The sequence below is a fragment of the Cordyceps fumosorosea genome, assembly GCF_001636725.1.
Source record: "Cordyceps fumosorosea ARSEF 2679 chromosome Unknown scaffold_21, whole genome shotgun sequence".
Taxonomy (NCBI): domain Eukaryota; kingdom Fungi; phylum Ascomycota; class Sordariomycetes; order Hypocreales; family Cordycipitaceae; genus Cordyceps; species Cordyceps fumosorosea.
The window spans coordinates 258893-284784 of record NW_017387321.1 but is presented as its reverse complement, the minus strand read 5'-3'; the positions used below and the strand labels follow the sequence as shown (position 1 = coordinate 284784).

At 55.3% G+C, this 25892-nt stretch overlaps 13 protein-coding genes across 13 annotated transcripts; 8 read left to right on the top strand and 5 right to left on the bottom strand.

Moving 5' to 3' along the window:
- Positions 1-729: 729 nt before the first annotated feature.
- On the top strand, positions 730-1869 carry ISF_07370 (UBA-like protein; the record flags this gene model as incomplete). Its single annotated transcript, XM_018850973.1, has 4 exons — positions 730-811; positions 865-1084; positions 1146-1296; positions 1366-1869. The coding sequence occupies 4 exons, from the start codon at positions 730-732 to the stop codon at positions 1867-1869; spliced, it is 957 nt and encodes a 318-aa protein (XP_018701885.1).
- A 595-nt stretch (positions 1870-2464) lies between these two features.
- On the bottom strand, positions 2465-3276 carry ISF_07369 (Ribosomal protein 60S; the record flags this gene model as incomplete). The annotated part of the gene is made up of 4 exons (XM_018850972.1): positions 2465-2511; positions 2581-2716; positions 2830-2904; positions 3208-3276. 4 exons carry the CDS (start codon positions 3274-3276, stop codon positions 2465-2467), a joined length of 327 nt encoding a protein of 108 aa, XP_018701884.1.
- Positions 3277-4377: 1101 nt separating this feature from the next.
- ISF_07368 (putative protein family UPF0662) lies at positions 4378-5956 on the top strand (the record flags this gene model as incomplete). The annotated part of the gene is made up of 4 exons (XM_018850971.1): positions 4378-4594; positions 4656-5059; positions 5113-5727; positions 5780-5956. 4 exons carry the CDS (start codon positions 4378-4380, stop codon positions 5954-5956), a joined length of 1413 nt encoding a protein of 470 aa, XP_018701883.1.
- Positions 5957-6357: 401 nt separating this feature from the next.
- On the bottom strand, positions 6358-6827 carry ISF_07367 (Dimeric alpha-beta barrel; the record flags this gene model as incomplete). Its single annotated transcript, XM_018850970.1, has 3 exons — positions 6358-6560; positions 6624-6679; positions 6736-6827. The coding sequence occupies 3 exons, from the start codon at positions 6825-6827 to the stop codon at positions 6358-6360; spliced, it is 351 nt and encodes a 116-aa protein (XP_018701882.1).
- Positions 6828-8865: 2038 nt separating this feature from the next.
- ISF_07366 (C6 transcription factor) lies at positions 8866-9955 on the top strand (the record flags this gene model as incomplete). The annotated part of the gene is made up of 2 exons (XM_018850969.1): positions 8866-8895; positions 8966-9955. The coding sequence occupies 2 exons, from the start codon at positions 8866-8868 to the stop codon at positions 9953-9955; spliced, it is 1020 nt and encodes a 339-aa protein (XP_018701881.1).
- Positions 9956-9996: 41 nt separating this feature from the next.
- On the bottom strand, positions 9997-11285 carry ISF_07365 (NAD(P)-binding domain protein; the record flags this gene model as incomplete). Its single annotated transcript, XM_018850968.1, has 4 exons — positions 9997-10260; positions 10327-10793; positions 10997-11205; positions 11269-11285. 4 exons carry the CDS (start codon positions 11283-11285, stop codon positions 9997-9999), a joined length of 957 nt encoding a protein of 318 aa, XP_018701880.1.
- A 376-nt stretch (positions 11286-11661) lies between these two features.
- On the top strand, positions 11662-13282 carry ISF_07364 (General substrate transporter; the record flags this gene model as incomplete). Its single annotated transcript, XM_018850967.1, has 2 exons — positions 11662-11769; positions 11861-13282. The coding sequence occupies 2 exons, from the start codon at positions 11662-11664 to the stop codon at positions 13280-13282; spliced, it is 1530 nt and encodes a 509-aa protein (XP_018701879.1).
- Positions 13283-13317: 35 nt separating this feature from the next.
- On the bottom strand, positions 13318-14142 carry ISF_07363 (Asp/Glu/hydantoin racemase; the record flags this gene model as incomplete). The annotated part of the gene is made up of 2 exons (XM_018850966.1): positions 13318-13971; positions 14038-14142. 2 exons carry the CDS (start codon positions 14140-14142, stop codon positions 13318-13320), a joined length of 759 nt encoding a protein of 252 aa, XP_018701878.1.
- A 332-nt stretch (positions 14143-14474) lies between these two features.
- On the top strand, positions 14475-15799 carry ISF_07362 (actin-related protein 2; the record flags this gene model as incomplete). Its single annotated transcript, XM_018850965.1, has 3 exons — positions 14475-14496; positions 14598-15017; positions 15069-15799. 3 exons carry the CDS (start codon positions 14475-14477, stop codon positions 15797-15799), a joined length of 1173 nt encoding a protein of 390 aa, XP_018701877.1.
- A 1236-nt stretch (positions 15800-17035) lies between these two features.
- Positions 17036-19738, top strand: ISF_07361 (hypothetical protein; the record flags this gene model as incomplete). The annotated part of the gene is made up of 4 exons (XM_018850964.1): positions 17036-17430; positions 17497-18865; positions 18923-18971; positions 19110-19738. 4 exons carry the CDS (start codon positions 17036-17038, stop codon positions 19736-19738), a joined length of 2442 nt encoding a protein of 813 aa, XP_018701876.1.
- A 1705-nt stretch (positions 19739-21443) lies between these two features.
- On the top strand, positions 21444-23420 carry ISF_07360 (Ribonuclease H-like protein; the record flags this gene model as incomplete). Its single annotated transcript, XM_018850963.1, has 1 exon — positions 21444-23420. The coding sequence occupies one exon, from the start codon at positions 21444-21446 to the stop codon at positions 23418-23420; it is 1977 nt and encodes a 658-aa protein (XP_018701875.1).
- A 438-nt stretch (positions 23421-23858) lies between these two features.
- ISF_07359 (prohibitin) lies at positions 23859-24738 on the bottom strand (the record flags this gene model as incomplete). The annotated part of the gene is made up of 2 exons (XM_018850962.1): positions 23859-24374; positions 24415-24738. 2 exons carry the CDS (start codon positions 24736-24738, stop codon positions 23859-23861), a joined length of 840 nt encoding a protein of 279 aa, XP_018701874.1.
- Positions 24739-25097: 359 nt separating this feature from the next.
- On the top strand, positions 25098-25841 carry ISF_07358 (UcrQ; the record flags this gene model as incomplete). The annotated part of the gene is made up of 4 exons (XM_018850961.1): positions 25098-25147; positions 25288-25316; positions 25527-25707; positions 25784-25841. 4 exons carry the CDS (start codon positions 25098-25100, stop codon positions 25839-25841), a joined length of 318 nt encoding a protein of 105 aa, XP_018701873.1.
- Positions 25842-25892: the final 51 nt, after the last annotated feature.

The window sequence follows — 25892 nt, the reverse complement described above, 5'->3', positions numbered from 1 at the left end:
CCCAACGGCCTCACTGATCGCCGCTGTCCCGACCACCAGGCACTGGTAGTGGCGTCCGGATCAATGGTGACCTCATCACATGTTTCTAGGCGCATTGCTGCTGGTATTCCTTGCGCTTCCATTGTGCAATGCAGTCTGCAGTGCAGCCCTGTTGCCAGGTCTTGGCTAATAATAAACTTGTCTTGAGCTTGCATTTATAGCTGTGCTCTTGGAAAAATTTACCAGCCATGAGTAGCACCCGTCCTCTTTGTCCTCAGTTACAATAAGGCATTGGTCCCTGCTCAACCCAACTTGGCTAACAACTGAGCAAGCCGCATGTTCTTTCTGATATCAATGTCTCTTTCCCGTCACGCAGGATGCAGTAATCAGTGCTTCTGCTCACAGTGAAAGCTCTTGTTGGTTGCAAAGTATTTACAAACCGGTAATTCACATCGGCTGCCTGGCACTCCAAACAACCAGTTATACTTTTGCCAAAGCACAATATTCGCCCCGAGTTTATTCTACATACCATAAAAAACTTAGCTGAGCCGTAAAAATGCCCTTCAGTTACTAACGTGTCAATTCACGTCACTTCCGCTGCCTAACAAACCTTTAGCGCATTCACTCCACACAACGTCACTGATTTGGCCCCTCTGCTAACGACTTGTCTTACCCCACTAGCCTTTCAACTTCAGCTTGCCACGTTCACGAAACACCACTCAACTTTCACACCAAGAATTTACCGTCACAATGCCTTCCGATCTAGATCAACTGCTCGATATGGGCTTCGACAAGACTCGTGCCGAGATCGCCGTAAAAAAGTCAGGAGGACGTATGCTAGCCGCACCCTACCCCCATTGGCGAGAGCTAACACTTGACATGCAGTCCAGGGCGCCCTGCAATGGCTTGAAGATAACCAGGACAAGTCAATCGAGGAAATTCAAGCTGAAGCTGCAGCCAAGGTTGTTGATGACGCGGAGGACGACGATGATACCAAAGCCGAAATTGCTGCCCTTGAGACCGGCACCGCAAAGTCGCTAGTCTGCAACGAGTGCGGCAAGAAGTTCCGAAATCCTGATCTCGCTAGCTTTCATGCCAGTAAAACGTAAGTCCTACTACTTCTGTGCCATTTATCTCTCGCCAGTGCTAACTCGCCCAATCGACAGCGAACATACCGACTTCTCCGAGTCCACAGAAGAGATTGCCCCTCTGACCGAAGAGGAGAAGAAGGCGAAGCTGCAGGAGCTCCGAGAGCGGCTGCAGGCCAAGCGCGCCAACCAAGCCATCAAGGATAAGGAGGACCATAAGCGGAATGAGGTAGGCGATAAGACCCCAGCACCGAACGCGCTCACGGATACCCCGACTGACAGAGGCAAAAACTATTAGCAAATTCGCCAAAAGTCTACAAAAGAAACGCATGACGCGAAGGAGGAGCTGCAGCGCAAGGAGCAGATCAAAGAGGCCGCCCGCAAGCGCCAAGAGAAGCTCGACGATATCGAGGCCAAGAAGCGCATCAAGGCCAAGATCGAAGCTGACAGGGCTGAGCGCAAGCGCAAGGCCGACGAAGCCAAAGCTGCGCGTGAAGGTAGAGCACCAGAGGCAGCAGCTGCGCCGTCGGCCGCCGCCACCGCCCCGGCCGCACCGAAACCAAAGGCGAACCACACCGAGGCCCGCCTCCGACTGCAGACACCGACCGGCAACATCATGAAGACGCTGCCTGCCGAGACGACGTTGTTTGAGCTGGCCCAGGCCGTGCAGAGCGAGACGGGCACCGTCGTCACCAGCTTCTCGACTACGTTCCCTCGCAAGACATTTCAGGGCGACATTGACATGGGCAAGACGCTCAAGGAGGCTGGCCTTGTCCCCAATGCTGCTTTGATTGTCAAGTAGACGGGGGACGAATGGCCATGTTCTGTTGGCCAGGCTGCTTTTTTCTTCTTCTTCTTCATTTAAGCAAGCATGTGGCAGGCGTTGGGAGGGGCGAGAATCGGGCTGGAGTCGGGGAGTAGAAAAGCCAGAGTAGGTGGCAGGCAGTTCGGAAGCAATGCCTGCAATATCTCGCATGGCTGGAAATAGACATCACACATCACATCATGGCAAATCAGAAACATGACTTCTTTTCTTCACTTTTTTTTTTCGCAGTGCCATTTTTGTTGTCAAAAACAGACCAATTCTGTATCTTGATGTTCTAACCCCCCACGCGCGCGTAAATAAACTCCATTAAAGAATTCAAAGAAGCCATTTCCATCGCATCAGGAAGAAAAACAGCTCACTCTGCCCCAAGGACCGCCGCAGGATATGTCGTTGTGATGTGCCCTTTTCTCTTTTTCCCAAAAACCCCTGTATGATCGATTCCGAAGAAGGATTGGTGTCCGAAGCCATGCAGTGGGAAAAAAGAAATTTGTTACAAAAGGAAGTAAAGAAAACAGGTTTCGTCGTCGTAGGCTCTTTTTTTTCGTTGAAGGATTTCTTTTGATTTGACCGCTTAGTCGAACAGACCGAAACCCATATCCTCGTCGGACTCCTCCTTCTCTGTAAAATTCACATCCGTTAGTACTTGTCGCGGGGTACCGTTTATTGGATCGGGAAGATGATTCTTACCCTCCTCCTTGGCCTCCTCGGCGGGGGCGTCGGCGGCAGCACCGGCGGCAGGGGCAGCGCCACCGGCAGCGGGGGCGGCACCACCACCAGAGCCGACGTTGACGAGCAGGTCCTTGACGTCCTTGCCCTCAAGAGCCTGTTGCAGTGAAACCCGGTTAGCCACCATGTTTCTCGTTTCCTCGGTCGGTGAACTATAGTCTGGTTTCCCATCGGGCGCTGAGCGGCGCGGGGTGATTCGGAACGTCGTACCTTGGCGAAGATGGAAGTCCAGATGGGCTCAACCTCGACGTTGGCGGCCTTGATCAGAGCCTGGAGCTTGTCGGCCTGGAGAAAGTTAGTATATAGAGGTTGTCACGACGAGGCGGCATGCGGTTTTTGTTCGCGGTCTGCAACTTCTGCGTCGCATACGAATCGGGGGAAGAGACGGAGCCGTGAGCTGGAAACGGGTTCGACAATTGGTCGCGCGAAAAGAAATGCTGTCAAATCGTCGACTTCGTCCATTCTTCTCCAAGACGAGTCCCAGATCCGACTTTTGGCCTCGTCTCTTCTCCCAACTCATGGCGGACAGAATCTTGTTGGGCCTGAACCAGCGAAACCAATCATTTCCGCGGACGGAGAAAGACGTACGGTGATCTCAAGGCCATCGTCGGCGAGGATGAGGGCCGCGTAGGAAGAAGCGAGCTCGGCGTTAGACATTGTGACGGTTGTGTGTGGTGATGTGTAGTTGAACGTGGAAAGGGAAGTTCCTCCAAGGTCGAGCGTCTGCGTTGGTGGGCTTCGAAGTTTGGGTGTGGAGTGGCTTTCCTCGCCTGTAGAGCGGGCTAGGGCCACAAGAAAAAATTCACGGGCACTGATGCCCACTAAAAGGGCTTCAAAGACCTAAATGTGGGCGGAGGGCAAGAATAGTTTTTCCGTGGTGCCCATGACGAGAAGCCACAGACAACTGTGGCTGCGTCCGGCAATGTGGCTTTGCTCTGTCAAACTCGAAGTCTCCACCCTTGGTGAGTAAATGTGCTTGATTGGTCAGTGCGGTAGAGCCAATCAACATCGGCTTTTAAAGAACTGGGTCCATTGCATTGCTCCGATGGATGCTTTCAGCGCAGAGACCAGCCTGCTAAGTGTCAGCTATGCAGGATAAGATGGCTCATTACGCATCAATTATTATATTGAAACTGATTTTATGATTCTAGTTTGTTCTGGAACTTCAGTATTTCTATAACATTTTACTCTTTGTAGAGGAAAGTCGAATGGCAGGTTACCTGCAGGCCAAGACAGGATGCAGAGGCTGCTCCACTGGTTCTCCCCGCTGTACTGAGTAACAGCGGCATCTGCGGCCCCGAGTTGCATCATCCGCTGCTTGCGCCAGGAATTCTTGTAGACTTGACCAATTCGGTTCCGCTCAACCATTGACGCTTAGGCGCATCTGCACAGCTCGGCAGCGCACTCCAGATTGAAATCGGCCATTTCCTGATCTTCTGTTCTTCGCATCAATCTTGGGCATCCCAACCCGAAATACAACAACTCTGTTATCACGCCGCGCTAGACTCTCGCTTGCCCCTCCGCCATCCCCAAGCCTATTTTACCCCACGCCACCTCTATCTATCCTCCTCGGAAACGCAGGAACCTTTTCCAGATCCTTCTGTCAACATCATCCCGCCGCGTCGCCCTTTCCCCTTCCCAGTCAGATCATCCACCACTTCTTCACTTCTTCTTCGTCGCCTATCGGTCTGCGACTTTTATGCATACATCGTCATAACTGCCCGACCCAGCAACCAGCTGCTCCTGGACAGTCGCAAAATGGACACCCCCGCGGTACCCATGCCGCGCGATGCCGGCGAGCTCGCCATTCTCCAGCGCCTCGCCGAGATTCGTGACCAGCTTCTCCTCCTCAAGCAAGACAGAACCACATATATCCGCAGCCAAGATATCATACCTCTCTACGACCAGACCATTGCCCAGGTCAAAGAACTCAATGCCATCCGTGCAGAGACGGGCGCAACGGATGAGAACAGAGGTAACTTTCGCGCGCTACCAATCCTCGCTAATCACGCATGCTAACTCAGACCCTTCTGCAGTGGACAAAGTGCTCGAGGGCTGCTTCCAGCTCCTCTCACTCTTCTACCTCACAATCGGCCGCAACGAAGAGGCCCCCGCTACATATGCCCTTACGTCAACGATCAAGAGACTACTCGACCACCTCATGGAGGCCAACCTGTACTCGGCTAAGGACCTTGAGAGCCTCCAAGCGACACTCGAGCAACTATCCACCAACATTATCCGCTCGAGCAGAGATGACACCCCGGGCCCTCAGCACTCACCATACCTGCTGGAGCTTCTGTCGAAGCGTGTCGAGCGATGCAGTGCGACACTGGCCAAACTGCAGAAACGCCTCAGCACCCTCGACGATGCCTCACTCCCCACATACGAAAAGATGATTTCCATCCTCCGTTCTATTTCCTACGCTAATACCCGATCCAAGGTGCGTCAAGTCGCCGGCGCATACCGGATGAGAACAACACTAATATTGAATAGTTCTCCCCAAGCGAAGTTCAGAAGCTGCAGAAGCAGTTGCACGAGATTGGCGAGAAGAACAACGGCGGAAAGTTCTGCATTGCCGGCTCCGAGTCGCCAGGGGCAGCAACAATGCAAGAGGTTTATGATAAATGCTCTCGATGGTCCGAAATCGTGCTAGAACGGCATGTATCCCGTTTCAGAGACAAAAGATTGATTTCTAACAGTCCATGCAGAAAGGGCGATGTTCCCGAAACCTTTCGTGAAACATACCGCACACTCGTCGGCATTCGCAATGAGCTGGAGAAGCTCTCCCTCACACAAGCCTGGTCGCTGCGCGAGACGGACCTGTACGACTTTCAGCGCAAACTCGACAAAATTGATGAAAGTCGGCAAAATGGTAACTTTTTCGACCACAAGGAGCGCCCCGCCGATCTGTGGACGCAGCGCACTATGCTGTACTTGATTCGACGAAGCTACGCTTATATCTACTCCTTCATCCTGTCGTCAGAGCCGGTCTCTGAGGCGCTCTTGCCCGTCTACAACCAGCTCCAGACTCTGAAGCGCTGCTTAATTGAGGTCAAGAACAACGGCGGCGTGTCGTCTGTTCGGGAGCTCTATCCTTATAGCATGAAGGTTCGTCTGACCATAATATTGGCTTGTGAACATGATGACTAACCGCTGATAGCTCGCTTCCTTGGATAATATGCGCGTAGATGGCAAATTCGTCGTAAATGGCGATATCCCCGAGGGACAAAGCAGTGTTTCTGAACTTCTTGCTGAGTGTTTCGACTTGAACTACGACCTGCGAGTGGCTGCGGACGAAGACGTTTCCAGCACAGCGCAGTGCGACACCATTTCGTAAACCCGAGCGACGTTGCCTTTTTTTTTCGTTATTGTTTGGTCTGCAGAATGCTGTGTTCTGCTTTTATGTGTAACAGGGCTCTCTTTAGCTTTACTTCAGAGACATGATTTCTATTTTCAACGGGGATGGGGACGTCACGTCACAGAGACTGTTTTTAAGACTTTGGGGAGGCTATCCAGCAATGGGAGTGCACCAGGGCTATCTGCTCTAGGCTGCATTCATGGCACCTTTTATTGTTTGTTTTACGATGGTCAATGGCTGGAATAATTGCTTTACAGTACCGCTCTAGCCGGTGATCAAATCAACCGAGCCAAATCTTGTTGGAATACAAAAGACAACTCCATTCTGGTGCTAGATTCTTCTTGTGATACATGGTGCATGCTTGGCCGGGCGTGTCTCTTTTATTCCTTGGCGGTCCGGAAGGCACAGATGAAGGGAAAGATCTGTGCCTTTTCCAGGTCCCAGACACCGCTGGTGACGTAGATGTCGTTCTTGAGCTGCTCGAGGACGGCCTCCTTGGACTCGGCCACGGCGACCAGGGAGCTGCCGTGAAAGTCAAAAGCGGATGGGTCCGCGCCTTCGGGGACGCTGTTCAGGACGGCGCCTGGTTGCATTTCCAGAGTCAGCATCCTCCAGCCTTCATGGTAACGGGGGGACAGAGACTCACCTCCCATCTTGTACGTGCCATTGGCAACGAGGGGCTTGACATTTGCCAGGTGTGTCCTGGTAGAACGTCAGCGGGATACAAGAGATAACAAAAAATGAGGAAAGGCACGTACGCGCGAACTTCAAGGCGCTTCTGCAGCGTGCCGGGCTTGTCGGGGACGATGACGAGGAACTCAAACTTGGCGGGGGTGGAGGAGGTGGACATTGCGCGGATGAGATGCTTTGCGGTTGCGGCGATGCGAGAGGCCATTTACGAGCTAAAGCGGGCGATGACGGGGTTTATTAGGGACAGAAGGGGGAAGCAATGTGAGAAGAGAAGCAAAGGGCGCGCGGGTGTTGTATGTATGGTGATGGAAGTGGATGTATGGGCGCGCCTTTTTAGCTAGGGAAGTGTCAAGGTGGCTGGCTGGAGGAGGGGCTGCTCGGCACGATGTAGTAATATGGTAAATCTGGGGAACTAGAGGCTGTGGAGAGACTCGCAACGATGTGGGAATATTGATAGAGGTGCGGATTAAATGGAACTAATATGGGAAATAACTAAAGCAATTATTCCGCAAAGAGAGAGGTACATCATCTCTCCCCACGATGTCAGACAATGACTACACGGGATGTTGCTGATCAGTTTATATGGTTTTTTTATTCTCAATATTCTTAGTCTAGCTACCCAATTATGATATAAATCTTTACAAAAAAAAACAATTATAGCATTCATTGATGTTGAGTTTGCAGAGCATCATAACACCTTCATTGGCGGCCCTTCTATCCGTACGTAGGTCGTGGAGCTGTAAGGTGGCTGACAAATCCAGTGGCTCGAAATGGAGGTAGGATCTCACCTGAGGGTGCCTCAGTGAGTTCAGCGGAGGGTGCCTACCCTTAGATGAGGTCGCCCCACCTTTTTTTAATGTACACTATACAATTCAGTAGAGCAATATTTTTAATATAGGGAATTACTGTATAATTACTTCCCTAACTACAACGCACTACTAATTATTTTATAACTAATTCTTTAGGGGAAATTTTATTCTTAATTTATTATCATATAGTCTATTCTCTAGTTAGTGTTATTTTTTTACTTAGTAACCTAATTCCTAACTGCTTCTTAACCGTTTTATTACTATAGGCGGCCTAAATAGCGCACTATATTGAATTGTATAGTGTACATTTAGTAAATGTGGGGCTACCTCATCTGAGGGTAGCACCTCTGGTGAACTCACTGAGGCACCCTCAGGTGAGGTGTATCCACCTCGAAATGCATGGGATCCAGCGTAGCGGAAAACGCCTTCTGCCCCTCAACCGCAGGACATGGCTGGCAAAGCAAAAAAAGCGAAGCGGACTCGCTCGCTAACAGGCTGCGGAACCTGTCGGCAGCGCCATATTAAATGTGATGAGACGCGGCCGACATGCCGCATGTGCCAGGCCATTGGCGCGTCGTGTCCCGGGTACCGCCCACAGCTCAAGTGGGCAAACGACCAGGCAGGGCTTGACGATGCAACGGTCCGTCGGGCCATGTTTGAGGGCATGTATCCCGGATGAAGGAGCACATAGAGAGCAGAAAGCTGACTTGAGGACTAGAACCGCAGCAAAAGGCCATGACGCAGGCCATGGTAGCCAGTATTGGGCGCCTGAGTGTCGGCAAAGCTTTGGATAGGCTGGACGCCGACGGAGCGGAATGGTCTGAGGCGCCTCCGCCTGGAACATTACCTAAGGAAAGTTTCCGTGGGCCATTTGGTGTTCTATACTTACCAGTCGAATCATCTGCTAAGAACCCAGATGGCCAAAGTTACTGCGTGGATGCCGGGGACGGAACAATGTCGTCGAATTCGACTCGCGTATCGACAATGTCTCAACGTCTTGACGGATCAGAGGTCACAGAACCAGAAGAGCCTCATAATAATTTGAAGTGGGCTCCTTATCTTCTTCAACAGTTCAAGAGCCATGTTTCCTTCTCCTACGCCGCGAGGCATAATGCGACCATCTGCCCTTGGCAACACATACATCTAACCACCGCAGAAGAGACATACCAAAAGCTACTTTCGCATGAAACGCCTGCGCCTACCGGGCTTTCCCTACTGCACTCCCTCCTGGCGGCGAGCTGCTTCCATCTCGCCCCTCGGGACACGACATCCACTGGCCGATGGGCAGACCTGGGGAAGAATTATAAGCAAGAGGCCCATCTGCACCTAGAAATCGCCATACAAGAAGACATTCTCTCGCTGGCGCAAGCAAATTACGAAGAACTTCTCATGGCGCTTCTATCCATGACCCTTCTCGAGGTCTGTGTGTCCCCTTGCTGGTCTATTTGCTCAACTCGAGACACCAAACTCACCCTGTCCCCTATCTTAGATATTGTGCGCCAAGTACAACGAAGCAGAATACCTTCTACTAGAAGCCGAATATCTCATTCGCACTCGAGGGCTGCCCGCATCCCGCGACTCTACCACGTTGCGCACGCTCCATCACGTATACACCTACCTGCGCATCCTGACCGAGAGCACCTGCGGCTGCATCCTACGAAACATTTGCCCCGCGAAACCTGGGTCGCGGTACACTCTCGTTACCGGGGAGTCTCGACACACGCTGCGAAGCTTCCGTGTTGCGGACCAGAGCACCGAGACAGACTTGCGCATGGACGTTGAGAAGCGCGCCCCGGCGGCACTCGACGACATACACCTCGAAGTGATGGGTGATTGGAAGGGTTCGCTATTCCCGCAGCTGTACGGGCTGCCCGAGAGCCTCTTAGGTCTGCTATCGCAGACGATCCGGTTGGCGAATGAGCAGGAGCTGCTGCAGCGTGATGTCGAGATCGACGCGAGCATGGTGGCGAACCTGTACCGACGGACAAAGGTCCTGGAACACAACATTCTTTCTTGGAAGATGCCGGGTGAGGGTACCCAGAGACGGAATCCTGGCCTTTCAGTGGACGAGAGTCCTGCAAGAGACTCGGGTGGCCAGCTCAGCCCGAGTTTGACTACGACGTTCCACCAAGCTGTCATCCTATTCTACTACCGACGTGTGCAGAACATCAATGGGTTGATGCTACAGGACAGGGTGCGAAAAGTACTAGACGGCTTGTCCGCGGCGGATGAAACGCATGAAGCGGCGTCCTTGCTCTTCCCTGCATTTCTCGCGGCATGCGAGGCTATTGACACGCCACTTCGTCAAGGCCTCAGCGATTGGCTTAGTGACATGGAAGAGAAAGCTAAGATCCCAGTATTCGACACGGTGGCGGAGCTGGCGAGGCAGCTGTGGGCACTGAGAGAGGAGAAGCAGGATTACACTCTGAGCTGGTTTGATGTGACGAGCCTGGGGAGATGTCCCATCGTGGCGCTATGAGTGGCAAAGAAGCCAAGAAAGTACAATAGACTCGGGTGTCTCTAAATGTTTGGTCTTGCGCTGCTGGCAGCTTCCTCCAACACGGCTCGTTCAATCTCCTCCTCTAAGCTTGGACCTTGCGGCTCCCATCCGAGCCAGGTGCGAGCCCGATCGCCCTTTGTCTGGGCATTGGTCCCGAGCAGCACGGCGGCATGCGCCGTGATGGATTCGGCGGCCTCGGCGTCTACTTCCTTGACGGCGGGTGACTCGATGAGCCCCTTGTCAGCCGCAACGGTAGCTATTTTGCGGGCAATTTCCCCAAAAGGCTACGCAGCATGTCAGGATGAATAACAGAGCGGTACGTGTCAGGCGGACAGCACGGGGCGACTTACAATCTTTCCAGCGTCCGCAAAGTAGACACCGTCCTTGTTCCACAACGGTTTCGGCTCGCTGCCGCTGCCGTCCTGCGACGCTGCGACGAGCTTCAGGATCAGCTGCGCAATATCGGAGACGTGCACGTTGCTCCACGCGCTCAGACCCTTGCCGACGTGCGGCGCGTACCCGTTGCGCAGCGTCGCCCGGGCGAGGCCCGGGATCTGGATGCTGCGGCGGTTCACGGGACCGGCACCCAGGCCGTATATGATGGGCCCGTAGACGATGGCGGTCCGCACGCGGGGCTGACCGGAGGCCAGGTTGGTCACGAGCCGGTCGACGATGCGCTTCGGCGACGAGGCGACGATTCTGTGCAGCTCGGCAATGTCCTCCACGTCGCTGTACACTCTGGAGCTGGCATTTCCGTAGGAGTGGTTGGCGATCTCGGGACCAGAGAGAACGCTTGCGCCAGAGATTTGGATCCAGACTACCTCGTCCGTTTAGTATGTTTGCTAGCAGATGGATGTTGGCAGATGGAGAACGACTTCCCTGGGTTCTTGCTCTGCGATTTTCCGAGACCCTGGGAAATAGCTTCTGCGCTACCGACGTGGTTCGAACTCGCCAGGTCTTTTTAAAGAAAGAACGGTTGTTTAGCAGCGCGATGCGAACAAGACGGCACGCATGACTCACGAAGAACTACGTCCGCCTGAGCCGCGGCCGAAGCGATGGCGTCGCTGGCGTCGAGGTCGGCGATGAGCGGCTCGACGGCCGGGTACTTGGCGGTGATTTGGGCGGCGCGCGCCTCGCTCCGGACGAGCGCGACCGTCTTGGCGGCCAGGCGCGAGTTGCTGGCGAGGCCGTGTAGGACCTCGCCGCCGATAAAGCCCGTTGCGCCGGTGCTGGAGGAGCCGTGTTAGCTGGTGCTGGGGGAGAGGGGTCCATGGCGGGGGAAGGCGCTATACATGAAGATTCGACTCATTGTGGAAGGAGTGTAGATCAACTAGCTATTGAGAAAGCAAAAAATGCTATGAAAAGAAGTTTAAGAGGCAGGTACAGTGGGAGAACTGAGATTCACTTTATATAGATGCACTGGGCGATGTGGAATGACACAATCGGGATAAGTTTCCTATTTCAAAAACGGTGCTTGTTAATCAACCTAGACCGGCGCTATCCGACGGGTACAAGGAAAGGCACAGTGGGGCACCTACAGTACCTTAAGTTGATCCCCCCCGCAGTACACTAACAAGCTCAAGCTGTCCTCCACAGTGAGGCTGCGGCTCTTGTCTCGTTTGCATACTCCCAATAAATAACATCAACAAAACGCAGGACATCCCGAAATACCGGCTGTCGCGGAAATGGCCGGCGAAGAAGCCACGGGACGAGGACTCCGAGACATTACGTTTCATCTCATCTCGCTGCTTGTCATCGCGACCCTCGGCCCCCTACAATTCGGGTTCCATCTCGTAAGCTCCGAACCCATTCCCTCCCGTCCGCCCCCCCTTTTTGTGCGACTCCGTCGAACGGCAGAACAGCTAACAAGCAGCGCCGACACAGGCCGAGCTCAACGCGCCCCAGGATGTCATCACCTGCAAGAAGAACTCCATCGCCTCTCTCGTGAGGCTAGCCGCCCGTGCTCTCGATGAGGACAATGGCGGCAGAAGCTGGGTGCCCGCGTGCATCCCCATGAACGAGGCCGCCTTCGCCTTTGTGTCCTCGGCCTTCACCGTCGGCGGACTCCTCGGTGCGCTCAGTGCCGGCGACGTCTCCTCTAAACGCGGCCGGCTGCCCGCCATGCGGCTGACCGCGCTGCTCTTCGCGCTGGGCTCCCTCGTCGAGACTGTCGCCGGCAGCGTCGCCGTCTTCTCGCTCGGTCGCTTCCTCGCCGGCATCGGCGCCGGCGCCGCCACCGTCGTCGTCCCGCTGTACATTAGCGAGGTCGCGCCGCCCGACCGCCGCGGCCTATTCGGCGTCATGACGCAGGTGTCCATCAACGTCGGCATCCTGGCCGCGCAGGTCCTGGGGTACTTTTTCAGCCACGGCGGCGCGTGGAGGGTCATCTTGGGCGCCGCGGCGTGCCTCAGCGTGGCGCAGGCGCTAGGGCTGCTGCTGGCGGTCCCGGAGAGCCCGGCGTGGGTCGCGGCGCATCGCGGCGATGCGGCGGGCGCGAGGAGGATCCTGCAGAAGATTCGCGGCCGCAAGGTCGACATCGAGAGCGAGACGAGCGCGTGGGGAGGTGCTGGCGTTGCAGGAGAGGCGCAGGGCCTGCTGTCGCAGTCGGAAGAAGGCATGGTCTCCGGCGCCGCTACTGCACCGAATCATCTGGGCTTCTTGCAGGTCGTCAAGGATCCTTTGTATCGACCAGCCATTGTCGCCGTGGTTGGAGCTTCGTTTGCGCAGCAATTTTGCGGAATCAACAGCATCATTATGTATTCCGTCTCCCTCCTACAGGATCTTCTACCCATCTCGTCGGTTCTTCTTACGATCCTGGTGTCGGTCGTGAACCTGGCAATGACCATCGCCTGCTCGCCGTTGCCTGACCGCATTGGCCGCAAGACTTGCCTCATGATCTCCGTCATTGGCCAAGGATGCAGCTCGCTCGCTCTGGCATTGTCGATTGTCTCTGGCCTCCAGATCCTGTCCGCGTTTGCCGTCGTCTTCTTTGTCGCCTTCTTTGCTGTTGGCCTCGGCCCGGTGCCTTTTATCCTCGCTTCGGAGCTGGTGGGCCAGGAAGCAGTTGGCGCCGCACAGAGCTGGGCTCTCGCTGGAGCCTACGTCTCGACTTTTATGGTTGCTCAGTTCTTCCCCATTCTCAACACTGCTCTAAACAAGGCCTTTGGCGGCCATGGTGGCTGGGTCTACTTTGTTTTCGCTGCGGTGGCCGCCGGTGCCGCCCTCTTTATCGCTTGGAGGATCCCTGAAAGTCAAGGCAAGAAGGATGCAGATGAAGTCTGGGGCCGTACTCGTCGTCTTGATTAAGCGTTCTACTCTTATGATTGTACTATAAAGCTACTTTATGCAAACTCGCGTCTGCTGAGCATCGTTTGGTGCAACTGCAGCACACCCGCCCGGACACCGTCAACTATGTAGACAGACTCGCCTCGCTGCTTCCCATACACTTCGACAGCAGCGCCTCGGATGATGCTCTCCAGACCGGCCATTCCACCACATCCCATGACAACACAGCGAACTTTGGAAGCTTGTAAAAGCCGGACTGTGGCGTCCTTTAGCTTGGCCTGGACTTGTTCTGGCGACACAGTGTGAAAGTCGCCTGCTGTCAATCCGCTGGAGAAAGTCCCCGCAAATCTGGCATTTGTCTGTCCGACCGTCTGCCCCAAGAATGCGTTGACGCCGTCGCCCAGATGCCTCTCCCAGAACGCCCCTGTAGTGACGATGCCCCAGGACTCGGCTGATGTAGTGAGGGAGAGCGATGTAAGTATGCTAGCCTCGAAAATGCCAGTAACGGGAGCCCTGGTGAGAGCGGAAAGTTTTTCGACGAGAATGTGGACGCTGAAGCATGCAACAAGAATGGAGTCGTAGCTTGTTAAGTGAAATTTCCCGGCCATAATGTCTATCAGCACGGCTTGGGTGCTGTCTCGTATCCCCGCGTCGTCGTCGATACTGGCGGGAGCAATGCTTGGGGCGGTATACGCAGAAATTTCTAAATTCTAAAAAAGAAAAGAAAATCAATTCTAGGAAATTTCGCAATGTTTAGTGACGCAATTGCAAAATACCTCGCTAAGTGTCGTGTTGGAGATGGCCGAGATCATCCCCTCCGTCATCGCTTTGGAGCTGTTGGGGTTCACGATGAGGATCTTGAACTTGGGAGGGGTCGCCATTTTCGAGAAGAAAAGAAAGAAATCGACAGGAACAATATCTGGTTTCAACTGACAAGGTAAAAAGCTGGATCGCCAACAATGATCTGTAAAGATGAAAGTCACAACACCACAACACCACTAACAGCCGGCCCGCGCCGGGCAGCTCCGGTGCTCTTTCCGCTCAGTCGCGGGGATTCACGTGACGCATCAGCCACCCTCTGACGTTGGTTCGACCCCACCATTTCTGGCCCAGCTAGAAGCTCCCAAGGGCGCTGCCATCTCAACACCAACGTCACCTCGTGCAGCATCTCGCCTCTCCCCCGTCGAATAAAACTCGTTAAGCTGTCGCAAAGATGGCCAATCCTCCACCCATCGGTACGTTGTCGATAATTTCCAGCAAAACCGCTCGCCTTGGCGCCCACGTCTCCTCCCTGCAAGTTCGTTCGCTGACGTATACAACCCCCTCCTTTTCCCAGTGCTCGACGGCGGCACCGGTTTCCTCAAGGTCGGCTACGCCGCGCAAAACTTTCCCGAACATCAGTTCCCTTCCATCGTCGGCCGGCCGATCTTGCGTTCGGAGGAGAAGACGGACAATGACATAGTAATCAAGGACATCATGTGCGGTGACGAGGCGGCGGCCGCCCGCACGATGCTGCAAATAAGCTACCCCATGGAGAATGGCATCGTCAAGAGGTGGGATGACATGCAGCACCTGTGGGACTATACCTTCTACGAGAAGCTTCAGATCGACCCGAAGGGCCAGAAGATTCTCCTCACAGAACCTCCGATGAATCCGCTCAAGAATCGCGAGCAGATGTGCGAGGTTATGTTTGATAGATATGGGTTTGGAGGCGTGTACGTCGCCATCCAGGCCGTTCTAGCCCTATATGCTCAGGGTGCGTTCTAATGTGACCCTATACGAGAGCTTCCCGCTAACAAATACCCAGGCCTAAGCTCCGGGGTTGTCGTCGACTCCGGCGATGGTGTCACCCACATCGTCCCTGTTTACGAATCTGTCGTTCTTAACCATCTTACGAAGCGACTCGACGTTGCTGGTCGCGACGTGACGCGTAATCTTATCAAACTGCTCCTCCGCCGAGGCTACGCGCTTAACCGAACCGCCGATTTTGAGACTGTGCGCCAGATCAAGGAGAAGCTCTGCTACGTATCATATGATCTAGAGCTAGACAAGGCTCTTAGCGAGGACACGACGGTTCTAGTGGAAAATTACACTCTCCCCGACGGCCGCGTCATCCGTGTAGGAAGCGAGCGATTCGAGGCACCCGAGTGCCTCTTCCAGCCTCACCTGGTCGACAACGAGTCGCCCGGCCTCGGCGAATTCCTGTTCAATACCATCCAAGCTGCCGACGTGGATATTCGGGCATCCCTGTTCAAGGCCATTGTCCTGTCCGGAGGCAGCAGCATGTATCCCGGGCTGCCGTCGCGTCTGGAGAAGGAGCTGAAGCAGCTGTGGCTCACGCGGGCGCTGCAGGGCAACCCAGAGCGCCTGAGCAAGTTCAAGGTGCGCATAGAAGATCCTCCGAGGAGAAGACACATGGTGTTCCTGGGCGGCGCGGTGCTGGCCAACATCATGGCGGACAAGGAGAGCATGTGGGTAACAAAGGCGGAGTGGGATGAGCAAGGCCCCCGGGTGTTGGAGAAGCTGGGCCCGCGATAGGAAGGGTAAAACTGCAACGGTAGACCAACGGTGATCGGCCGCCAAAATGTAACTTCGTTTTACTAGGCGAGAAAATACTCGGTTTTATGAATTTACTTTGTGTCAAAGGACCGAGCGTCCTGAACAAGCGAATGCCAGGAGGCTAACAGCCATGCCTAACCAGTTCGGTGAGATGCGGACAGTTCCCTGTTGGCCTCGTTTATTATGCCGAAAAACGCATAAGCGCTCGACGGAGGATTTGTAATCGAGGAATGGCAGTGCAGACATGCTTGAGGAACTGGACTTGGGTCATGCTCGCTTCTGACTGGTTACCCTTTGAATACGTGGTGAAGGATCTAGCTTCGGTCTTGTCCGACTCCACAGGGAATATGTGGCACACGGACAAGAAGCCTACCCTGGGCCTGGCTTGGCGTCCACGCAAGCCTCGAGAAGGAGGTTTGGCGGCCATTCACATTCATTCATTCATTCATTCATTCATTGCCAAACCTACTAGGTCTAAGATGGGAATAAATTGTTATGCTGGCTACCAGTAGCCTGAGAATGGTTTCATAACTCGTTCTAATAACAGGAAGCGCGGCTTTACATACGAAGGGGCTGTGGCTATAATTAGCGTGGAAGTAGAAAATATAAAGCTCGTTACCTATGTAACTGGCAATAAGCGCCAAATAATAACCCTTGCCGATTTGGCAACGCCAATTTTCGACATGTTTCAAAACCCTTCCCTCGTCAATTCTCCCCCACCCTCTCGAGCGTGATTGATTGCTCTCAAGCAATTGTCAAGTCTGGTTTTATTGGATGTGTAACGCAGTGACATGTGTACTGCTCTTTTACCTTCACACGTTCCTTCCATTGTATTGCGGTCGGTAACGAACAGGAGATAGAGAGCTGACGTCGCATGAACCCACAACGGGGGACAGACTACACTAGAATAGGAGCCTTCCCACAACCAGCCCACTCTTGTCAGGACTTCATTCGTGTCTGCCAGAACGTGGGAGAGGGGCCCTTGCAACTAAAATGTGGAATTTGCAACCCACCGTCCACCGTCCGTGGGAGGCCTGACCACTCAGAACGACCAGGCACTCCGTGGAGGGAAGGCCGGCTGTGTACCGTCATGGCCCCTTGTCCAGGGTCTTTGACAGAAAACCCGATGGCTCTTCAACCTCACACGCCAAGCCCATCATCACTCGACCTTTCTCGTTGTGAAATGTCTTCCTCCATCGACCAAGACGACGCACCATGTTTCCACCAGCGGCGTCGTCGTCACCGCTTCGGCTGCTGAGCGCCTTCGTCGTCCTGCTCTGCCTCGCGCCTCTGGTCGCCGGCCAATGGGTCCGGGATGCCTGGATCAGAAAGCACCGGTGCGACGGCCATCCGTGGACGAACGTGACCTTTGGCGTTACGCCGTTTTGGGTTGACAGTCTGCGCGGCCATCTCGACAGCCGTGACGACGGGTCAGCGCGGCTCTCACTGTCGATGCTCGCGGTGCACGACACTAGCATGTTTGGCTGCGATGACATTGACCTCGCGGCTCTCGAGCGCTCGCTGCGGCTGCAGGTGCTGGGCAAGGACGTGGCGCAGGTCGTCCGCTTCAACAGCACCTGTCCGTTACCAATCACGCCCAGTCTTACTCCGTGAGTCAATCCACCCTTTTCAAGCCCCCCTTGACCGTGACTGATTGCCTCGTTCCACGTTTCCAGGATCGAAGGGTTCCGCTTCTCCGCCTTCCACGTCGACTACCAGCTCGAGCACGCTCACCGGCTGCAAACGCTTGCTGCCGAGTACCAGTTCCGCACCACGCGCGGTAGCGGTGGGCGGACGCTCGACTGCGCCGCGGTCAAGATCACCCCGTACATCGGCACGTCGTCCGCCGTCGCCCTGGCCCTGGTGCCCGCCGGAGTCATGGCCGTCGTTGGCGCCGCCTCGTGGCAGACGTATGCCGCCGCTGCAATCGGCGGCGTTGACCGCTACGTCGACTTCTCCTCGGCCCTCGTCAGCCACCAGGGCCCCGTCTGGGACACCATCATGGACGCCGGCGTCTACCTGCGCTACCTCCAGTTCGCATTCCTCTCCTCGTCGCTGTCGATCGAGTACCCGGGGTTTCTACCGCCAATTGCGAGCAACCTCGCCTGGTCCTCGCTCATGTTCTGGCGAGGGCCCTACGATGGGGGCCTCACCTGGCCCGGCGTCGAGCAGGGCATGTACGTCAGCAACGCGACGTTTGGCATGGACTACATGGTCCGCATGCTCGGTTTCCCTCGCATAATGGACTTCATGTTTGATGCCTTCCTCAACTTGGCTATACTTGTAGCTGCCCTGCTCGCGATTCTGTGCGCTGTCCACATGCTCGCCTCGAGGTTGAATCCGCAGAATTCCGCATCCAGCTTCCGCACTCGGAAACTGGGCTACATGAGTGTCGAGGTCTGCCTTTCACTCTTCAGCATGCCTCTCTTGGCATACATGAGCAATGACCTGATGCTTCTGGGCTACCTGCCACACTACCGCGTCACCTTGATCGCCCTGACAATGCTGGTCCTTCTCTACGTCCATTTCCTCATCACAAGGCCGTTCCTGCGTCCAAAGAGCCCAACAAAACTCCCCAGCGGCTCTCTGCGTAACAGTCGTCACACCTCTGGCATTCGCGGGGCACTGCAGTCCCTATCATTCTACATCCCTCACTTCATGCCGCTCCTTCAAGCCTTGGCCGTTGGCGCTCTGCAGGACTGGGGCTATGTGCAGACGATCGTTCTTTTTGTCGCCGAGGTTGCCATCCTCGTCCACACGGCCGTCAGTAAATACGCAACCTTCCGGTTTTCTCGGTACGAAACGGCCTTGCTCTGCGCATGCCGACTCATGACCGTATCTCTGCTCATTGCCACGGCACTTCTCACAGAGGAGGCTGCAAAGCAGTGGATGGGATATGTGATAATTTGCTTGCATGGCATTGTTATCTTTCCTGGGTTTCTTGGCCCGTCCATTTGGAGGCTGTACCATGTCTTTCGGACAGGTCGCTATGGGAACGGACTCTCCCCAGCAGGGCACAGTGACGGACGACCGAATGCTCAATCGGTAATTCCTTTCTCTTTTTTAGATCATTCGTCTTATTTGATTGCTAACACAAAGCAGGTGAATCTCGACGACCTCAATGCCCATAGACCCTTCACGACACGCAACAGTGCGTATGACAGACTTTATGAATCGGATCGACTCTCCGTGTTTTCAAATCGCACTCCCACACCAACAGGCCGAGTTTCACCAGCCGAGGCTTCCAGCCTTCATCACCAAACTCGACGCCACTCTCACTTGGCAGTAGCGCCATCCACGACCCGAGACCATCGACACGTCAGTCAGACGCGTGACTTCTATCGCAAACCACGAGCCCGACCCAGCACTCCGGACATTCGGCACGGTTCAACGTCTCCAAGTCAGAGTTCCAGCTCGGGCGAGTGCAGAATCTCGCCCTCACCCTCACCATCACAAGAATCGGAGTCTGAGCAGGCTTTGGTACCGCCGCAGCTATCTGTGCAGCCGCCATTGCATGGCCTTGACGTCCTCTCCGAAATCCGACCCCAGGTGGACTATTCCTTCAGGGAAGCAGATCTCTTCTACGGCATGCCCGTCAATGACATGTCCACGAACGGTGTAGCGGACCCGGCAGTCGCGGCTGGGGACACGTCATACAGACCTACAATGAAGACGGAAGCAGATGAGGGGACGGCGTCGGGCAAGAAGACCCCATCGTGGCGCTCCGCAGTCCATACGACCTGGGCGAAGATGTCAGCGCTGACACAGCCGAAACCCAAAGAGGAAGGCTTTCAAGTGGTGCGGCCGGGCAATGCAGCGCTTCGGATGGCCAGGATGCAACAGGCGCAGGTGCAGGCGGAGCGTCGAGGCCAGACTCCAGCACAAAGTAGCTGCGCCTCCAGCCCAGAAGTCCAGTGAAGCACCACCGACGCCATCGAGGCAGACTGGAAGCCAACAACACAGCATATCCAGTCTTGGACTCATCTGCTGACGATCGAGTCCCGTCTTTGCTACACAGTACGCCTAGCCAAGCTGGTGGAGGTAGGCTGCCGAGACCGCCCATACTTGGTTGCAGACGGAAGCGGAGCCGTACATCGAGTCGCTGCCCAGCTTTCTATTCGGGTCAGCCACGGTGCCGGACATAGCAGCTGGTGCCCGAGGCAACGACTACTGATTGAAAATGCACTGCTGTCGAGCAGAAGCATTTGCTGGCGCCGTATTTCTTTACTGCGGCTGCACGACTGCGCTTGTTGAGGGGCTCTTTCATGACACAAAGGAGACTGCGAAGGTTTCCCGGAATGGAAAATGAAAGCAAAAGACGTTCGAGTAGGCGAGCGGGACCGACCTTATCTTCATTGGGTGAATTCATGGCGGTGAATTGAACATTGGTACACTTGGTAGGACCTGGAGGTCTTTGTGCGTGCGCGCAAGGTTGCGAATTGGTTTGCGTTACTGGTACACCTCTACGAGTAGGACGAACTTTTGTTTTTGCTGATTCAAAACTGGGGAGGACTGATTTGGTTTTAATATGCCCGGCCGATAGAAATCCTCCCACTTGTTTCCCAATCTGAGCAAGGCCATCGAGTGCATGCTTGATTCTGGGACCCGATGTCACAATTGAAGCGAAGAAAAATAGATTTTTTGCAAGCACCGGCCCCCAACAGTCTACCGCTTGGGAATGAATCGACGCTAGTATGATGGACAATAACTGTTTTCACTCTTCCATATTTGTGAGCCTTCAAGTTAGCCTGATCGGGAACCATGACTGCCAAAGTCAGCCCCGGCAGTTGCAGCCACATGTTTTGGCTGGCGTTGCACCGCAGCGACAAGACGGTACACAATGATGACGAGCCTTGTTTACCATTGCAGATTTTGAGCTCGAAATTTTGATGATACAGCAAGAATGGCATGCATAAGCCGGCCGTCTTTATTCATGGAGCGCACTGGCCAGGAGCAGCTTGCGAGAGAGAAGCATATGAACACACAGACACAATGAAAATCCATGGGTCTCACCGTTAAGTCTCTAGAACCAACCAACCACGGTACACTCTCTGGAGAATTTATTCATTGTACGATTGTATTATTGTACCACAGCGCCAACAGATAATGGATTGTGCGGTGCCACAGCCGAATGAAACTGTGGCGGGGGCCATCTACAGTGGCGGCTGCAGGCACATACAGTACATACATACCCATACATATGTACATACAGTACGTACATACCTTAGCACAACGAGCGACGCAGCACCCCACTAATTTCCTGCACCACCTTAGCACCTAAAAACGGCCCGCCAAATCGGTTTGCAGGGGTTCCAACCGCCATCCATCATCGTTGAGCCGCACTCCATTCAATACCAATTCCATCTTCCACAGACATGGTGCTACGCACACTATTCATTTGCACCGACTAGCCATTTTTGTGCACCTCGCCCTATTATTCATGCGTTTTCTTCCGTCCCCAGTCTTTGCCATTCTATGGGCTGCCCACGTGCAGCTGCGCGGTCCTTGGCCCCTTTGGCACGACTGCTATAATTAGGTCGCAAGTGCCGTACGCGCGCTGCCGCCAGGTTCACAGCAACTTCGACCTTACAACCTTTGTGCGACGCACGATACGCTGTCAGCCATGAGCATCTCGCTTAAGCATATACCCTGCCCGGCTGGGGCCAACTGCTCGGCCTACAAGTGCCTCTTTGGCGGCCATCCAGGAGACAACGACGGCCCGGCGTCGTCAGCAGCAGGAGCCGTTTACAAAGATGAAGTCGGCCTGTCTGGCAATGATTCAGATACTACTGGCCCTTGGAAAGCCCGCAGGCTGGATTCGCCTCGGCAGACCACTTCTAGGAACGCACTCAACCCGTCCACGAGCCGACCGGTACCACCAGGTGGCGAGCGCAATCCAGCTTCGTCGCTTCTTCACTCGATCCGGAGGCCAATTTCGCCGCCGCCCAACAGGCGAGCCGTTGATATTATACAAGCCACGAATTCTTCGACCCCGGCCGAACCTGCGAAGCAAGAATCACTCAACCCTCGGCTCCTCAAGGAGTCGCCCGCCACTCATGAACTGCGGCTGAAGCTGTCCAAAATGCTTCACACCGAATACAAGCGACTTAATGATAAAGTTAGGCAGGACTCCGATATTGCACATCATCGGCTCATCCTCTCTGATCAGGCAATGATCAAACGTGTCCTTGACGAGGAAGAAGCTGTGGCCATTGAGAAGAAAGCCGTGTACAGCAATGTCATGAAGAACACCGTCATGAAGTACAAACGGTTTAGACTCGCCGATTGGATCAAGGAGCGTGAAAAGGAGATGCCGGCGAGCAAGAAGCGCCAGCGTGACGTTATGGAAGGTAATGTCGTCATCGTTCAGACTGGGCTGACGTCTGCTCAGGAAGTTCAGCTTCTTCATCGCCTCCGCACGCCCATTGACGACCTGGGCGAATATGGCTACACCCCAGAGACTCCCAGCGATGAGGCAATTGCCAAAAGCAAGGACGGTCTTGCCGCAGCCCATGGTTGGGAGCAGTGTGACCGCTGCAACCAGCGCTTCGAGGTGTTTGCCGGCCGACGCGAAGGGGACGGCGCCCTCGCGTCGGGCGGCGCGTGCAACTTCCACTGGGGCAAGACTTACTTCCCTGAGAAGAGCAGCACAAGCGAACGCGGCAAGCAAGCGAAACACTACCTCTGCTGCAGCGAGCAGGTGGGCGACTCTGTCGGCTGCATTTCGCATCCAAATCACGTCTTCAAAGTGTCCGACTCGAAGCGGCTGGCGGTTCTGCTCAACTTTATGGCCACGCCGGAGAATGCCGCGGTACCCGCGGACCGTGCCGTATGCTTTGACTGCGAAATGGGCTACACGGTCCACGGCATGGAGCTCATCCGACTCACGGCCACGTCCTGGCCGGACGGTGCTGAGATCCTCGACGTCCTCGTGAGACCCTTTGGCGAGATCCTCGATCTCAACTCGCGCTTCTCGGGCGTCTGGCCCAACGATATTGCGCTCGCTGAGGCCTGGCACCCCGGCGACCCTCTCGTCCCGCCCCCCGAGGGCAGCGTCACGGGCTCGACGTACGTCTCCGGCAGCGAGGACGCCCAGGTCTCCCGGAGAAAACTCAAGATCGTGCCGTCTCCCGCTGTGGCGCGGGATCTGCTGTTTTCTCTCATCGCGCCGTCGACCCCGCTCATCGGCCACGGGCTGGAGAACGACCTCAACGCGGTGCGCGTCATCCACCCGACGCTCATCGACACGGTGCTCACGTTCCCGCACAAGAACGGCCTGCCGTACCGACAGGGCCTGAAGCAGCTCATGAGCACGCACCTCAACCGCCAGATCCAGGTCCAGCACGGCCCCAAGATGGAAGGCCACGACTCCGCCGAGGACGCGCGCGCCGCCGGCGAGTTGGTGCGCTTCCGCGTCGCCAAGGAGTGGGCGGACATGAAGCGCCGCGGCTGGAAGGTCGTCGATGGCGAGCTCGTGGCGCCGCCGGCTGCGGCCGGTAGTGGTGAGGGCAGATCTTCTAACAACAGCGAGGGTGGTGGCGGCGGTGGTGCCTTGACAGAGGCGTTCATCGAAGGGGATAAACAGATGACTGCAGATTGATGGAAGCGCAGCGACTAACATATCTAACAACGAAAAGAAAAAGAAAAAGAAAAGTGATGAAGCTTGGCTTTTTTATAATAAAACAGAAACAGCATTGGAGCTTCAGGGTAAACAGCCGGGCGGAGGACTATTGCAGTATCCGAGGGAGGCGTTGGAAGAACACGGGTTGGATTTGGTTATCTTCGCCCTCTTATTAGTTAGTAGGTACCCTTGCTCTACGACAGAATACACTGGAACGTCGGCGGGCGTTCCTTTCTTTTTTTTGTAAACGTATTTGCTTCAGTGATGATTTGTATTGTTACAAGAGGGGGTTTACATGATGCGTAGATGTTTGCGCCCACGCAGACGATCTTATTCTTGAGACCATTTGAAAGCGGAGATTCCATAACCTTCTCCTAAAAACTCCCATTTCCTCCACCTTCATCCTACGCCCTCCTTCTACGCCCTGCCCACGGACAGCAGGTACTGGCCGCCGCCGCCGTTCTTGCCGCCGCTCGGCAGGTACGCGACGTTGGGGTTCGCCGCGAGCGTGGCCGCGATGTCGCGGGACGCCTCGATGCGGCGGATCTGGACCAGGCCGTCGCCGGCCTTGGCAATGGCGCGCGAGATGGTCTCGGCGGACTCGGCCTCGCCCTCGGCGCGGATGACGTTGGCCTGGCGCTCCTGCTCGGCGCGCTCGACGATGAAGCGGGCGCGCTCGGCGTCCTGCTGGGCGATCTGCTTCTGCTCGACGGCCTTTGTGAACTCGCGGCCAAAGGTCATGTGGGTGATGGAGACGTCCTCGAGGGCAATGTTGAACTCGGCGGCGCGGCGGGTCAGCTCGTCGCGGATGCGCTGCGAGACGGCCTCGCGCTGGGTGATGAGCTCGGCGGCGTCGAACTGCGCGACGATGGCCTTGAGGACCTCGTTGCCGATGGAGGGAAGCACGCGCTCGTCGTAGTCTGCGCCGAGGTTCTGTTCTTTTTGTTAGAGGGGGGGGGGGGGGGGAGCTAACCTGGTAAATCTTGGGGAGCTGCTTCACGACGGGGCGGTGAAGCACGCGCAGGGTCAGGCTGACCATCTGCAGGTCCTTGGAGCCGGTGGTGGTGGCGATGTTGCGCGGCTTGGTGCGCACGTCGAAGACGATGGCGCGCTGCAGCCAGGGGATCAGGAAGTGGGTGCCCTCGTTGATGACGTCCTCCTTGACGCCGGACACGCGGTCGAAGATGACGGCGCGCGTGCCGCCCTTGACGTCGAACAGAGACTGCGAGGCAGCCATGGCGACGATGGATGCGGGCACCGCCAGCCGGTACATGGAATTGAGCGCCCTCGCTGCCATCTTTGATTCAACGGAGATCGTCGTCCGAATTGAGTTGCTCCTTCAACGAGTTTCCTGGGTAGAGGAGGGAGGAGCTGGTGATCCTCGATCGGCGGGTAAGTACAGGGCGGGATGGCGATTCGGGGATGATCAATTGAAAGACGAACGGCCGGATGGGATGGAGGAGAGCTTGCAAATGGAGTTGCCTGAGCAGTGAGGTTCTCGACATAGGCGCTAGTCCCGTTGTGGCACTTGGTGGAGTTTGGCCCGGCTGCTGCTCTGCAGACTTCGCCTTTCCGAAAGATTACCTTGAACCTCCCTCTCCTACCCCCCCAATCGAACCTGAATCTCCCATTCCGTCGCGAAACGATCCAGACAAGATGAGACCGACTCAGAGAATGCTCAGCGGCCCTAACTGGAAGGTCGGCAAGTAAGTGCTGGCTCCAATCTGCCACGGCTCGAGGAGGCGGATGCGCTGCGGCTTTTCCACGGCTATCATCCAGCTCCCGCGACCGACGACTGGCGGCGGAAAGCCAAAGGTTAATTGATGCTAACTCGACTCTTCTGCAGCTGGCTTGGCCACGACTTCGGTGCTTTCGGTACGTGAGACGATTTGGAACGATGCGTTGGCGGGATCTGGAAAGGAAAACGGGCCCGTGGTGCAGCGACGCTCGACCGATTCGAACCATTGGCGCCACGAATGCCTGTAATCCCGCTTCAATTGGGAGGAATTGAACGAGAAAGAGACGGAAAATTCGAAACGCATCGGAAAGAAGTACTGGAAAGACGAGAAAGCTAACTGGACACAGGTGGCGCTGGCAAGGTCAAGGGCATCATCACCTACGGCGTCGCCGCCAACCGTCAGAACCCCTTTGCCGGTGCCGCTCACGACGCCATCTTCAACACCTTCCGCCGTACCAAGTCCCAGATCTTCTTCTGGCTGCCTTCCCTGATGGCTGGCTACTACCTGATGCACTGGGCCACCGAGCGGTAAGCCGCGGACCCCCGGCGATGATGCGCCTTTGACAGAAGCATAAGACTGGGAAAGCTAATTGGAAATTGCTAGCAACGAGTACCTCAACTCCAAGGCCGGCCGTGCCGAGTTTGCCGGCTCCGAGGAGTAAATACGACCATAAAGCAAAAAAGGGACGGCGATGAAGGGGGGAGAACGATAA